We start from the raw sequence: 16410 nt of genomic DNA, 5'->3' as shown, positions 1-16410 counted from the left end.
TTTCACATTTTCCAAATTTTCTTCACTGTATCTCAAACACCAGACACCTTTACAACCAAATAACATAATGTATAGTGTGGTATTTTATAAACAAAGAAGATTTTTAATGATTTTTTTAAAACAGGCTAAACTACTTGCTAAACCAAATATCTCTTTTAATAGCTGGAAGGACTTAAATATTACTATTTCATATTATAAAATCTTAAACTTGAAATCTTCCAAAAGAAAAGTAACACACTTCCCAAATAACACCAAAAGACAAGACTTTTTTAAAAGCTTTTAATTAAAAAAAAGTAAAACAGGAGATGGCATTTATAAAGACAAGATAGTAATTAAATCATAATACTTATGTTCCTTTTAATTTGCTGTAATAATTCCTTTTCTTTGGAGTGTTCTTTCATACGCTCATTTTGTCCCAAAGAAAAATCACTAAAAAATAAGTTTTCCAACATAAAAAATGCATTCAGGTTCTCCTTGGGAGCTATAAACAATTGGTGCACTTTTCAGTGACAACACAAACATGTAAAACTGATGAAGCAGAAATTGCACCTGATTCTTATATGTTCATGCATATGGTGATACAAACAAAGTGCTTTATCTTGAAGACACAAGAGAATATTTCCAGTTCTGACCTGTGAAAATTTCTCTGTTTGCCAGAGAAATCTCATCAGCTTTTTAAACGCCAGCATGGCAATTGTGAAATGATATCACCTAAGGTGTCACCATCTATGATTCTTCAGTTCACAGAGCACAATAGATGCTGGGTCTTTCTTTAAAAAACATTTGAGGGTGTGTGTGTGTGTGTGTGTGTGTGTGTGTGTGTGTATCTGTGTCTGTACGTATTGTGTAAATTTTTTTTGTAATTTTTGGAAAAATTCTCATCATAAAGATCTGATTTTAGGATTAGAAGTTAGTTCTGCCTGCACAGGGATCCCCAAGTGCTCTGGCTCTGCCACTAATGCCAAGCATCTTGGTACCACTGAGAAGCTAACATCAAAGACAGGAAGGGAAAGGAAAAAATGAAAAAGAGGAAGATGAAAAAGTAGGAGAGAAACAGAAAGACATAAAAAAGCTTGCTTACCATACTAATAAATGAGGATATAATGATTTGTACTCTCATGGCATTCAACATATTTCTGAATTCAGTCATGAAATCATATTCATTTTGGTTTATCCAATACATGCGATTTATCTTTTTTGTATCAGTATCAGGCAATATTTATACATAACCCTAAATCTGTACGTATGTTGCGGCATCTTCAGGGTGGGTTGGAGTGATTATTCCATTATTGGATCACTATTTTGTGACTGTGAGTAAGGTTTTGTACAGTTTGCTTGTTTTATAAACACCATAACTGCAATGAAATAAATACTCACAAACTTCTATAAGTCTGTATAAATATCCATTTCAATAATAAATTCAGTAAAAGTCACAACAATTTGCAGTGGAAACACTGAATATGGAATAGACGTTTCAAATAAATAGTTAAGCTTGGAGCAATATATCCTAAATGCTAAATTGTCTTGGAAGTTGAAAGAAAACTTAGATTTTCTAGCCAGTTAATTTTTCAAATACTGGAATTTCTGATGTAAGTCACAATTTCAGAGATTTATATTGGGAAGAGAAAAACTCAGCAAGAAAAACATGGTCAGCATTTCTAGTGACCCTGCTATTGAAAGTTCTAATATCCATGCACACAAAAATACTACACTTTGGGCTTCCCTGGTGGCGCAGTGGTTGGGAGTCCGCCTGCCGATGCAGGGGACACGGGTTCGTGCCCCGGTCCGGGAAGATCCCACATGCCGCGGAGTGGCTGGGTCCGTGAGCCATGGCCGCTGAGCCTGCGCATCCGGAGCCTGTGCTCCGCAGCGGGAGAGGCCACAACAGTGAGAGGCCCGCATACCGCAAAAAAAAAAAAAACACAAAAAAACTACACTTTGCTATTAGAAAGTGTTCTTTCATTCTCCAGTGGAACTCTGTAGTCATGCCTTAAACAGAATTTTAAAGGAAACAAGGAGAGGACAGGAGAAGATAGGAGGACAGAAGAGACCCCATCTCATGGTCATCCCACAGATTCGATGTGCCAAAGGGGGCAATGTAACTTTTGGCAAACTTCAGACCACAGATTGCATGTTTCAGGAGTCCACTGAATTCAAATTGTGGTTATCATATTTCAAAGGCGCTAATGTCGTAGCTTTCCGGAAATTATCACAGGCAGAGAAAATACTGCCTCATGGCAACGTCCTAACTATAAGAAATAATTAGCACTTTTTGGCATGGGGATTAGAAGATCAGAGTTTTTCTAAATTCTCCACCGAACTCACCTAACATTTCAGGATACAGCAAAGGAATTCCCAGGCAGAAAACCACACCAAATTCTAAGGCTTCACAGTCTCATAATGCATCATTCTAGAATGTTCTAGAGTTCTATCACTGACCTTTGCTGGAAATCCTATTGTGCATCTTCAGACTAGAACCCACAATTGAGAGTTGTGGGTAAATCTGACTCTCATAAAAGAAAAGGAATTGCTGTATGCCATGTCTTTATCTGCAGATTTTTTGTGGGACTTGCCAAAGGAGGAAAGGAACTTCTTTAGGTCTGTGAGCCACCAGCAAATCTGAGTGACTTCTGTGCGGTTTGCTGGCTGTGCTGAACAAGGAGAAAGAAAATTGGAATGGAAGTCAGGGAATCATCTCCACATCCTGGCTCTTTCACCAAAATCCTATTTGTGGGATACAGAATGCAATTTCCCCGTCCAAAACACAATCCCGAAATTCCCCCCACATGCTTTAGAAATCAAATAATGAATGATGTCACCTTCAGTGGTAAAATGAGGAAACATAAAATACAACAGCAAAGATAAGAGTTTCACATCATAAGGGTAATTTCCCTTAACAAAAATAACAAACCACAGGTCGCCCAACTTATCAAAAGGAAAGTATGGGTTATTACTCAGCCATTTTAGATTTAAATTTGTTACTACCATAATGGTGCTGCATACTAACATTGACTGATACCTATATATTCTTCGGTAGTGCTGAGACTTGCATATGTTTTTTTCAGGGTAAGACCTTTTCTGCTGTTATAGAACCTATGATATCCTACGGGATTCCAATCTGTCGGATACCATATTTGCATTACCAAAACAAAAATTTTCATTTTATACTTTCAGATCATTGTCTATATGTGATGAAAAATATTTCATATTTTTGTTTTCAAAAATTTCTCTGTGAAACGGGATGTATCCTATACACATCTGTGTGCCTTACAGAACAGTAATTATATGGAATATATTTGTTTCTTTGTATTACAATTTCCTTATTTGCCCAGTGGAGATGATACAGGCCCCTACTAAGTTCACTAAGTTGTTGCAAACATCAAGGAGATCATTTAAGCACACGTTTTTTGAGATAAATAAAGCATTATGCAAAATGCCCTTATGCTAATAGCAGCTACAGGAGCAACTAGGGATTAACTTTGATTCCTTTGGGGAGAGAATACCGAACTTCCTCTACTGTAGCTAGGTGATAAGACACACCTTGGCTAACAGCCAGAACACCCTCGAGAAGAAAAAAAAAATTTGAGAGACCTTTCTAAGGCTGGTGGGAAGATGAATTTTCTGGCCAGTGGAATCCACTGAACTGTTTATTTGTACACATTACATTCCAAGTCGGCCTTTAATTTCCACGTATTGCCCAAGAGTTTAAAGAGAGAAGGCCACACCTACCGAAGTAAGAGATAAAATGCTTTTGTCTCTGGGTCAGCACAAAATCACATCTCTGCTAAATAGACCGTTTAGGTTTAACACAATTACTGAATTTCCTTTCAGAAGCTGTGGCTGCATAGACATGTCTTACTATTTGGAAAAATCTGAACAATTTTTCTTAAAAAACAGCCCCAGATATGCTTCATCCTTTATCACTGCCCAATTAGCTAAAATCCGAATGTTTCTCCCCGATGTATTTTTTTGAAGTAGAAAAGGATAGCTTTATTGCTTTGCCAGGCAAAGGGGGGATACAGCAGACTCCTGCCTTGAAAAACTATGTGTCCCCACCCCAGAGGATTTGATGAGGGGTTTTATAACAATGGTGAGGTGGGACCTCTGACAAGATTAGGGTGTGAGCAGGGCTTGTGCTCCCTTAATCTCGTCTCAGGTGGTCGGTCTCCTAACCCTGATCTCTGTCCCAGACGTGTTTTAAATAAAGGGTTGCAGGCATCATCCTTTTGTCTAAATTTTTAGTCTCCTACATAAAAATCTCAGCATAGGGTCCCACTTTCACTTAGACTACCTGTTTTAGATACATGTTTATACGATGGAAAAGACAACCGCAAGTAAATATAAAAGTAGGGAAAAAAAGTCTAGAAGGGACTACACTAAAATAAAAATCTTTTTCCCTGGTTAATAGGATTATGGCTAATCTCATCTTGATTTTGGTCCAATGACCTATATATTCTCTATAAGTTTTAAAAATTTGTTTTACAACAAGCATGTATCACTTTTATAACAAGGGGTGGGGCGAACCCATTGCATAGAGAGAGTCTCAAGAGAAGTGGATAAAATGTGCCACATTAGATGCCACTGACATTGCCTCAGACACTTGGGAATCAGAGGGCTCACAAGAGTTCCTTTTCACAGCTAGCTCGACCTACTTCAACAGTGTTAAGTGAGCAAAAATATCATTTTTTTAAAAAAAACAGAGAGATAAATAGCACTTTAGAAAAAAATTAAAGCGTATTTCCATTTAGGGGCAACTGATTTAGCAACATTTAACAAGTCTTTTTAAACTTAGTTGTCATAGAGCACCATGAAATATTCACATAAAAGAGATCCAGGCAGCTTGCAGATGAGTATTTCCTCGTTCATGAGATGCCTAATTGACTCGAGACAATGGGAAATACTCAGCGCCTCTGGTTCGGGCCAACATGGATGATGACATGTTTCTCATAAGCCCTTTTCATGGTTTTCTCAATTTGCTTCAGAAAAACTTGTGGGATTCGTCCACATAAAGTGTGCACAGTCTCCAAAAACTTCAGCTGAAGAGGGTAATACATGGATTGAAAGAGATTGTCTTGAAAGGGAAACTGAAAGATGAGTTAAAAATAAAAAAAAAGAAAAGTGTATTTTAGTTACTGAAATGCCATTTAACACGCAAATAACTTACTGAGAAATGACACAGGGAATTAATATAAACATGCAGGCACAGCTTGGTACGTTTTTAGATACAGAGGAAGGGACCTCCGAGGACCGAGGGTCAAATCCTGATTCAGTCCTGTGCAACCCCAGGCAATCACTTACCCTTTTGGGGCCTGTTTCTTTACCTCTTAAAAAAAAAAAAAAAAAAAAAAGATGATTTATTTGGATTTTAAAAGCTCTTAAAATCTGAGTGAAGTATATTTCCCAGGACAGGATATTCTATAGCATGCTCTTGCTGAGTAGAAGCAAGACTCAAGTATAAACAAAAAGGTCCTACTGTATAGCGCGGGAAACTATGTTCAATATCCTGTGACAAACCCCATAATGGAAAAGAATATGAAAAAGAATACATATATGTATAACTGAGTTACTTTGGTGTACAGAAGAAATTAACGCAACATTATAAATCAACTATACTTCAATAAAATTTTTTAAAAAGACTCAAGTAGATACTTGAAATCTACTACAATAAAACACTGAATTGGGGCTTCCCTGGTGGCGCAGTGGTTGAGAGTCCGCCTGCCGATGCAGGGGACACGGGTTCGTGCCCCGGTCCGGGAAGATCCCACATGCCGCGGAGCGGCTGGGACTGTGAGCCATGGCCGCTGAGCCTGCGCGTCCGGAGCCTGTGCTCCACAACGGGAGAGGCCACAGCGGTGAGAGGGCCGCGTACCGCAAAAAAAAAAAAAAAAAAACCAACACTGAATTGTTCATATATCTTGCCTTTGTAGCAATCTTAATGAAGGAACTATGGTAATCTCACGAAGTTCAGAGTTTAACAACTACTAGTGAAATGTATCATCAGTGAACTTTATTTTAGTAATTCAGGTACCAAATATTGGTTGTCGGTTTTTTCCCACTTAATATTGGACTTTAAAAAGAAATTATCTTGTTTTCCTATGGAATATGTCTGTATTTCCCAAAATAAATCTTTCAGACCACCTAATTATGAACACGAGTCAAAGTTTTATCACAGTCTTGTCGAAAGGGAAAAGGCCTCTAGTAGGTCAAGTAAAAGATTCATTGTTGGCAAGGACATTCTAAACAAAAAGACTAGAGAAAAAAGCAAAAGGGAAATAAGAATGATGAAAAGTCAGATACTATTGCCTGACAGCAGAGTGGGTGGGTGTCTAGTTTCCTAGAACAAGTCTTAATCCCTTAAAGTTCATCAGAAATATTGCTTAAGCATGTTTATCAGAAATGTGAATTTCTTCCCAGAAGGAGATTACACATTATGTAATGCAAAAAAAGGGTTCTGTCCGAGACCATGCTTGGAACACTTTTTCTTTCACAGCACAATTTAGACCATTGATAAACTCCTTTTCATCACTGTATCCCCAGTGACAGGAACAGAATAGGTCAAAACCGTGGAGCCCTGCTTGATTCCTCTCTTTCCCCCACATCCTTCACCTGGTGCAACAGCAAGTACCGTAAACTCTACCTCTACAGCACATCCCGAGTCCAGCCTCTCATCTTCCCAACACCACCCAAGTGCACGCCAGCCCCATCTCTCACCTGGAAGGCTGCAGTCTCATAGATAGCCTTTTTGTTTTCACTCTTGCACCCCCTGCACCAAGTTACCACGGAGATATTTTTAAAGCATAAATCAGAGCACGTCGTTTTCCTGCAGGGGCTTCCCGCTGCAATTAGAGTAAGATTCCAACCCCTCTCCTGTCCCCAAAGGTTCAATGTGACCCGGAACTCTCCCTGCTCATCTCCTCCTCGCTTCCCTTTTCTGTTCATTCTGGTTACTGTGGCCTCTTCCCTGTCGGTGGGCACACAAACTTACTCCTGACTCAGGGACTTTTCCCAGGTTATTTCTTCTACTTGGCAGGATCTCTCCCCAGATTGTCCCAGGGATCAAGGCTCAGGCTGGCAGAAGCCTCCCTGAGGACCCGAGCTTGTGAACCTTCCTCTCCATCCTGGATGCCCATCCTGGATGCCCAGCACCCTGCTTTAACCTTCCACTATCTGGTAAGAGTTTTATTGATTTCTTCATTTATGTGAGTACTGTCTGGCTTCCTCACCCAAAATATACGTTTCATGAGGAGCGGGCTTTGTCAGTCTTGTTGACTTCTAAGTTCCCAGAACCTAGAATTGTTCCTGCATAAAATAGGCTCTTCAGAGATGATTGTTGAAAGAATTACTGGCAGAATGTCTGCCTCATATATAATTTTCCTTGGGTCATGATGGGGGAAGATCACACTTACCCTTCACACAAACATACACACAGAGTTAGGGTATGTGAGTATGTGTGTTTGTGTGTGTGTGTGAGAGGGGGAGAGAGAGAGAGAGAGAAGGGGAGGGAAGAGAAGGAAGAGGGAGGGACAGGAGGAATATTTTCAGAGAGAGATGAAGGAAGAAAGAGACATACAGCGAAAGAGAGAGAGAGGAAAAGTATTTATAGAGGGGAAGGGAGAGAGCAAGTGAGAAAATGTGGACAAGATAAGAAAAGAAAAGAGTGTGAAACTTCTAATTATTGAGAACAACTCTATGTCGGGTGCTGTACTAAAAGTGTAAAAACAATCATTTTGTTGAATTCTCACAACACGTTTTATGAGGTAGATAATATTATTATCCCCATTTCACAGATGAGGAAACTGAGGCTCAGTAAGTCAAGAGCACAGAGTTAATGACTAATCACCAGAAAGGGACAAAATTGGGACCTGAACTCAGGTCTGTCGATGCCTAAAGCCAAGCCCTGACTCCACTGCACTGGGGTGCACAGTGGCAAGTGGAGAAATAGGTCTTTTATGATGAAGTCTGTCTATATTTACTTGAATTTCAGGATGGGGTTAGTGACTGTCCTGATTGAAATGCGTGAACGAAAATTGTCTTTTTAGTCCCAACTGAGGAAAATCAGTGAGTGTATTATGCAGAATCATTTATGAAACAGTTATTTGGCCCTCTTTCTGATCCACCCAGAAAACAAACAAGACCGATTGTAACTCTAGAACCATAGTTGCTCAATCCCAGGCCAGGGCTGACAGAGTACAGAACAACCTGGGGCATGGCTCTGATATCCACGTCTGCTGCATTCTTATGTACCTTCCATTTGTACTCCTGAATGGATGTGCACCTGGAGTCAGTGTTTGAATATCTAAATGTGATATCACTAAGTACAGAACAAATTTTCTGTGTAATTAAATCACCTGGCTTTGGAGAAACAACAGCAGGAATCCCAGGAGAAAAAAGAGGTGTTAGTTTATTGGCACGTGAAATTCTTTCCCTCCACAGAAGACAATTCTGGGGATTCCAGAATTGGAATTCTCTGGGATTCTCCTTAGCAAAATGCATACTTTCATACGTGCAAAAATGCATTACTGTGTTGCAGGATTCACCCTCACCTCACTCCTGCCCAATCCTTTTCATGAATCATGAGGGTTCCCAGATCCCCAAGGAAAAAACCCTCTAATAAAATCTACATGCCTTCTGTCAGGGGTTGGCAAATTTTTTCGGTAAAGGGCTAGATAGTAAATATTTCAGACTCTGTGGGCCGTACAGTCTGTCACAGCTACTCATCTTTGCCTTTGTAGCATATCGGTGGCCACAGACAATACGTAACATGAACAGTTGTTGCTGTGTCCCGATAAGACTATATGAACAGAGAAATTTGAATTTCATAAAACTTTGTTACACAGTTACACAGTTCATAAAACTGTGTTACGAAATATTCTTCTGTTCATTTTTTTCCCAACTATTTAAGAAACCATTCTTACCCCACATGTCTTACAAAAACGGGCCAGATTTGGCCCAATATTTGGCCCAAGTTGGCCGACCCCTACACTCTACGTTTTGGAATGAAAGTTTCAAAAGGGAAATCTCTGAAAGTAGCTGTTGCTGGTTCTGCCCCACCAACTTCAAGGTGAAAGGCAATGTGGAAAGCAGTGTTTCCCAAAGTGAGGGATGCAGGTACCAGCAGGCAGTACTTGACGTGATATTAGGTGGTGAACCACAAAGCAAGGTCCTTTCGACCTTCCCAGTTACTGCAAGAAGGTAGTTCACATAGGTCTTAACTGCTCCTGCTAAAATCAACCTCTTCAAGGGAGTAAGAGGGGGCGCCTCAGCTCCAGGCCAGAATAGTTGGTGTGATCTTCACACTCAGCCAGAGGCAATTACAAGGCTGTCTGGCATGTCTCGGGGGAAAGCTGTCCTCCCAGACTTGGTGCATGGCAGCGAGCTGAAGTTTTCTTTGTGTGTATGAGCCACCCTGGCTTATACGCATGTTTGCATCCCTGCCCCAAGCACCTCCATGTGGAGGCCTCCTTTGGGAGGTGTGTGGGGGGGTACCTTTCTCCTCCTCCCCTCTTCCTTCCCTCTCCTCTTCCCCAAGATTCCTGGGCCCGTAAAGATGCAAAAGCCTTTTATTCAGGAGATATTCCTGCCTCCGTGCTGCAGCCACTTGACCCTCAGCCAGCATCCTTTGGTGGATAAAAATGGACCACCGAGAGCTGGTGCCTCTTCTTGCCTCTTGCTCGCACTGTGGCAGTCCATAAATAAAGACTTGATTGTCACTTTGGTTTGGCTCCTGGTCCTAACTCAGGAGTCCCCAACTCCTGGTCCTTGGACTGGTACCGGTCCGCGGCCTGTTAGGAGCCGGGCTGCACAGCAGGAGGTGAGCAGTGGGCAAGCAAGCGAAGCTTCGTGTGCCGCTCCCCGTCGCTGGCATTACCGCCTGAACCATCCCCCACGCCCTCCCAGCCTCCCACCCAATCCGTGGAAAAATCATCTTCCTTGTAATGCGTCCCTGGTGCCAAAAAGGTTGGGGACCGCTGTCCTAAATGACCACCTCGACACCTGCTTGGTCAATAGGGTGGAGCTGGCAACCAGGCAACACACTTAGCTTGAGCTGCATAATATTTTATTTTTATTGTATTACCTATATCCTAACCTCTGACCCTTTATTACGGCAAATAGCACAGAGTTTCTCTTTCTTTTTTTTTTTTTTTTGCTTACTGTTCTCTTCTTTTTTGGGGGGGATTTTTTTTTTAATTCAAACAGAAAGTCACAAAAATTATAATCATCCTCATCAGTTCACTCAGTCCCAGGTAATTAATTTTTGTTTTCATCTTGATCTTTTGTTAGCACTTTTATGAATTCATGAGTTTTCCATTAGAGTTCTGAAAATGCTTATTCGTTCAGTTCAGCAGTATAGTCAGTTACCAAGGGTTTCTCTGTCTGATAGGACACTTCCTCCTTCAGCGAATTTATTTCAGAGAAAAAGAAATGAGTGACTTTCTTGGAAATATTAAGTCAAGAGTGGACAAAGTATGGTACCAGGTGGCAAGTGGATGGAGTGACGTAGCGTGAGTGAGGTTGGGGAAAAGCGGTAGAACTCAATGCTTCTGGGAATTATTTGGCCTTCAAAGGGACGGGTGACCACAGCACCTGCACTGCTTCATGCTGCTAAGTACATGTCTGCTGAATGGGGGGGTGAGAACACACTTACATCTCGGATTGCTTCATAGAGCGCTTTGAAAGTTGGCTGCTTCTCATCATGGTAGACGCCTCGGTTCCCATGCAGGACAGACACGCCTTCCCGCTCGGCCGCTCTGCAATTGCTTCCGTACATGCAGTGATCAGGACGGTAGTTCCACTGGCAGGGGAACACGTACAGACACTCTGGTGGTGACAAGAGAAAGATGTGTGTACAATCAGTGTCAGCGACGAAACCAACGTTTCCATAAACTGCACACCACACGGGATTTCAAAGCGCGTGACTGTGATTGTGACTTGTAGCTCAGATTTTACCACGTTTGTCGATATTCTGAGATCAGGAACTGAAGGAGCACACATTAGTGATGTTGGAGATTTCACCCCAAAGAGGAGGGCAATATAGCATCTTAGACAAGAAGGCAAATGAGGGCAGCAGAAGCCTGGATCAGAATCCCAACTCTGTCACTCAAAATCAGTGCAACCTGGGTCCAGTGACTTAACCGGCCTGTGTTTCAATTTCCTCATCCGCAAGATGGATGTAACAGGATTGCCCTGTTATTTTGATGATTCAATTTTTAAAAAGCTCATGTAAAATGCATAGCAGACTGACAAGCACACGGCGGTGGTCCATAGCATTAGCAGTTACAATCAACTCTTTGAAAAGGTTTTGTGAAATGGACCAACTTGAAAAATTAGAGTCAAGATTGAAGCAAAGGTTCTTCTTCAGATTAAAAAGCAACCAACCAGGGCTTCCCTGGTGGCGCAGTGGTTGGGAGTCTGCCTGCTGATGCAGGGGACACAGGTTCGTGCCCCGTTCCGGGAGGATCCCACATGCTGCGGAGCTGCTGGGCCCGTGAGCCGTGGCCGCTGGGCCTGTGCGTCCGGAGCCTGTGCTCTGCAACGGGAGAGGCCACAGCAGTTAGAGGTCCGCGTACAGCAAAAAAAAAAAAAAAAAAAAAAAAGCAACCAACCAACAGAAACGAAGTGAAGGAAAAAAACAAGAAACAAAATACTACAATAGGAAAACAACAACAAAAAGCAACACAAAAAGAAGTCCCCCTGTCAAGGTGACTATATACACTGTGGGTGAGCATGTGCACATGTGTCCTTGTGCGTGTTTGCATCTCTAAGCCTGTGGTTCTTAGCCAGGGGTGATGCTACCCTGCAGTCTCCCGGGACCACCTGGCAGTGTTTGGAGGGAGACATTGTTCGTCATACATGACGAGGCTGCTACTGGCATCTGGTGGGTAGAGGCCAGGATGCTATAAATATCCTCAGTGAACAGCAAGCCCCACCACTGTAGTAGTGCCAAGGTCGAGAAACTCTGCTCTAACCCTGATGGACTCAGTAAATTTCTTCTTGGTGACGAGGGAGTATAAAATCAGCAATAAGCTCATAACCCCTGAGCTTCCTGGCTCCTCCTTCCTGGTGCCTTTAAGGGCCGGGGCTAGAGGAGGATGGATCAAAGTTCTCTGCAAACGTGTGCCACTGACCATAAGAAAGGCCCCGAGTGACAGCACAGAAGGCTTAGAGCAAATCAATTACCAGTGTCAGAAGAGCGTCATAAAGATGTGCTTGTTGGTTGGGTTGATGTCATTCCCTTCTCATGGAAAGGACCCCTGCTTAGAGGTTATTTACAGAAACCTTCGAGATGGAAAGCAAAGAATGAAGACGTCATCGCACATCCCCTCTGGCAGATGGCGTGTAATATTTCTACCATTCAGAAATCACATGCCACTGGGGAATTCCCCGGCAGTCCAGGGATTAGGACTTGGAGCTTTCACTGCCGAGGGCGCAGGTTCAATCCCTGGTTGTGGAACGAAGATCCCGCAAGCCGCGTGGCGCGGCCACAAAACAAAACAAAACATAAAACTCACAGACTGCTGTGACATCCAAGCACCCTCTAATTCCTAACTGTTCACAACACACGATGAGACTTTCCTTTTCTTGGGAGAACTCCATTCCACCAGGATGTTTCCCTTACCTGCATTCACCTCCACGCTTGCGCATACATAATCCACAGCTGGGAGAGAGCGGTGCTCATCATGAAGTTATACTATCAAGGTCTGAATCCCAACTCCTCTATTAGTTGTGTGACTTTGCTGCACTTCCGTGAAGAGGGTGGATGTGAGGATAGTGGGAGTGAAAATATCTAAACATGCTTTTGTGCTTCTGAACTGTGACCTGACCCCAGCCCAACAGCTGCCTTTTTTTTAATCCCATGAGTCACCTCACTCCTTTCTGATACCTGCCCGGCCATTTGGATTTGCAGTCCCTGCTTAAGCACCTGCCAGTATTCTCTCCTGAATGAATTGCCCTAGACACTACCTCTGTTTTTGTAAACGCACGGATTGATGGAATGAACAAATATTTATCAAATGCCTGCTATGTGTACAGGTCCTGCCTTCATGGAGTTTAAGATTGGTGATGAAGGTTTTTTGCCTCTTCCTAAGTAGTTTAAGGACTCTACTACAAAAAGAAATCTTTTCCTCTCTTTGCAGCCTCCTTAGAGGACCGAGCCCAATGAGGGCATCACTCAAAGGCAAAACACAAAGACATAGAGTCTAAACAATATGTTACTAAATAACTGATGGATCCCTGAAGAAATCAAATAGGAAATCAAAAAATACCTAGAGACAAATAACAACGAAAATATGACAATCCAAAACCTATGGGATGCAGCAAAAGCAGTTCTAAGAGGGAAGTTTATAGCAATACACTTTTACCTCAAGAAACAAGAAAAATCTCAAATAAACACCTAAAGGAACTAGAGAAAGAAGAACAAACAAAACCCAAAGGTAGTAGAAGGAAAGAAGCCATAAAGATCAGAGCAGAAATAAATGAAATAGAGATGAAGAAAACAAGAGCAAAGATCACTGAAACTAAAAGCTGGTTCTTTGAGAAAATAAACAAAATCGATAAACCCTGAGCCAGACTCATCAAGAAAAAAAGGGAGAGGACTCAAATCAATAAAATTAGAAATGAAAAAGGAGAAGGTACAATGGACACCACAGAAATACAAAGGATCATAAGAGACTACTGCAAGCAACTACATGCCAATTAATGGATAACCTGGAAGAAATGGACAAATTCTTAGAAAGGACAAATTCTTCCAAGACTGAACCAGGAAGAAACAGAAACTATGAACAGACCAATCACAAGTACTGAAATTGAAACTGTGATTAAAAAATCTTCCAACAAACAAAAGTCCAGGACCAGATGGCTTCACAGGCGAATTCTGTCCAACATTTAGTGAAGAGTTAACACCTACTTTACTGAAATTCTTCCGAAAGGCTTTGTAATAAGACAGGTAGGTTCAGAGTTGGCTTCTACCACCTCCTAGTTCTAAAAACTTGGGTGAGTTGCTGAAACCCTTGGCCTCAGTTTAGAAGCACTGAAGAGAAGTTAAATGATGCAGATTTGAATCCCAGCTCTACCACGTGTTAGCTGTGACCTAACAGCAGAGTGGCTAAGAAGCAAGCTTTAGAGTCAAGCTGTTGGGTTTCAGTACAAAACTCTGCCATTAGTTGCATGAACTCAAGCAAATGGCATGATTTTTCTGGGCCTCAGTTTCATTATCTGTAAAAGGGGAAGAATTGTAAATACCACTCGTAGGATTTGGGGAAGTATTAAATGAGTTCATATATAGAAGTACTTGGAACAGTGCTCACTGCACACAGAAGGTACACCCCGTAAATGTAAGCTGTGATCATTACTATTATCATTGCTATTGCCGTAACAAGAACTATTGCATTAGGCTACTAGAAGGATAAAACAAGGTAACTTAAATGGAATGCGCCTGGCATCCTTCTAGACACATAGCACATTGGTGGTAAATGTTTTACACCAATTGCCTCTAGACATGCAGGTGGCCAGACTTTCTTAACCTTTTATGAGTCACAGATCTCTCTGAGAATCTAATGAAAGCTTTAGACTCTGTCTTTGGAAAAATATATGAAGAATATCTGCTTACAAATTTAGGGGTTTGTAGATTTCCCGAAGATCAGCTAGGAACCACAGCTACTGAATATCACATGTGAAATTCGGTCCCAGACAGAATTCAATTCACGTGTTTACCTTCCCTTCAGAATTTTCCAGAGGAAGAAACGTGAAATTCCGTGAGAATAGAACTGAAACAAGTATTTGTTCACCACAATGCAAGGCATTGGTGTCACTGGGTGATACGGCACTGCCCCTGCCCTTCGGGAATTTATACTCTTCTAAGGGAGATAGTACAGAAATGAACATTTTTTTTTTTTAGAAATGAACATTTTTTATCAGAGTTTATAAAAGGAAGGCATTTTGGTAAAGCTTTACTTAAACTTAGACTTATATAGTAAGGATAGGATTCTGACAGTTAGAAGCCTGGAAGAGCATTTGAGGAGGAGAAAATGGCCTGATCATGGCGAAGAGTTTGGAAATCAGAGTGTGTTTTAGAAAAGATAAAGCATTTAATTTTTTTTGGGGGGGGCAAACTCGATTTCTTCAAAGAGGTAAGATAATGGTAGGAAAGTTGTGATATAAATAGACTGCTTTGTCCTAAAATATTCAAGATATATAAATCTTTATTAGGTTGCAAGTAATCAACTTTGATTCTAGCATGTGAGGCAAAAAATATTTTTTTGCCTTTGGAAAGAGAGGAGGTAGCTCAAAAAATCAGAGGGAAAGCTGAATTGGGGCAGGAAGTGGGGTGGCTCCTGGGATCTGGGTGTGGGGACTAATTAATGTCAGCTTCTCGGCATTGCTGCCAGGATGGACCAGCCTTGCCCACTTTCTGCTCTTGGATTCCCAGACTCAGGTTCCCAGGAGATGGTCTGACTAGTTAAGTGCGAGTCAGGGGCTCTAAGACTGCATGCAATGGGGGAAGAGCAATTCCCCTGAGAGAACTGCGTGCTGTTACTAAAAGAAAGGGCAATCAAGAGTGCACAGGTGGACATTTACATGAACCTATTTGCAGGGCAGGAATAGAGCCGCAGACGTAGACAATGGACGTGTAGACACAGAGGGGAAGGGTTAGGGTGGGATGAAGTGGGAGATAAAGTTTGACATAAATACACTACCATGTGTAAAACAGATAGCTAGTGGGAACCTGCTGTGTAGCACAGGGAGCTCAGCTCCGTGCTCTGTAATGACCTAGATGGGTGGGATGGGCGGGGGAGGGAGGCCCAAGGCTGGGGGATATCTGTATACATATAGCTGATTCACTTCACTGTACAGCAGAAACTAACACGACATTGTAAAGCAATTATACTCCAATTAAAAAAAAAAAGAGTGCATACGTAAAAATAACAGATGTGCCTTTTTATTCACAGATACATTTGGCGTGGGTTACACTGCGGAATCTCCTTCTCCATGGGGGCAAGGAGGAGGAGAGGGGCTACACCAGCACCCTCGGCTGGGCTGAAGATGGAAAACCTCTGTAGAGCAGCTGATGAACACGGAGCGTGGATTAATGATGGTTATTTGGCACACAATGAATAACTATACCGAAACGAATCTAGTTTAAGCAAGATTATCATGGCTGTCAAAATCTAATGTTTAAAAATGACAGCATGGTGAAATGTGCAGGTTATTTTTTTCTGCTGCTGAGGAAATAATACAGTGAACGGTTTTTAAATTCCAAAGCCTCAAAACACTGCAATTTATTAAAAACATCTTTTTCAAGCCAATCTCTCTTCAAACCCTGGGTCTTTGCTATTTTTCCTCTCCATTTTATGTAGATAAAGAAGCTCAGTAATTGATTATTTATGAGTCTGAAATCCCTTAGCGATCCTTTTC

At 41.7% G+C, this 16410-nt stretch overlaps 1 protein-coding gene across 1 annotated transcript in view; it reads right to left on the bottom strand.

Moving 5' to 3' along the window:
* Window positions 1-245: 245 nt before the first annotated feature.
* GXYLT2 (glucoside xylosyltransferase 2) overlaps window positions 246-16410 on the bottom strand; it is a gene marked incomplete at its 5' end in the record, with an annotated part of 84618 nt that continues 68453 nt past the window's right edge. Inside the window, 2 exons of the mRNA XM_079934241.1 lie at window positions 246-5084; window positions 10646-10818. Of these exons, the coding sequence (XP_079790367.1) occupies window positions 4902-5084; window positions 10646-10818 (356 nt within the window). The 3' untranslated portion in view covers window positions 246-4901. The remainder of the gene's footprint in view (window positions 5085-10645; window positions 10819-16410) is intronic.

The sequence above is a fragment of the Stenella coeruleoalba genome (assembly GCF_951394435.1).
Source record: "Stenella coeruleoalba genome assembly, chromosome: 10".
Taxonomy (NCBI): Eukaryota; Metazoa; Chordata; class Mammalia; order Artiodactyla; family Delphinidae; genus Stenella; species Stenella coeruleoalba.
This window is presented reverse-complemented; position numbering and strand designations above follow the sequence as displayed.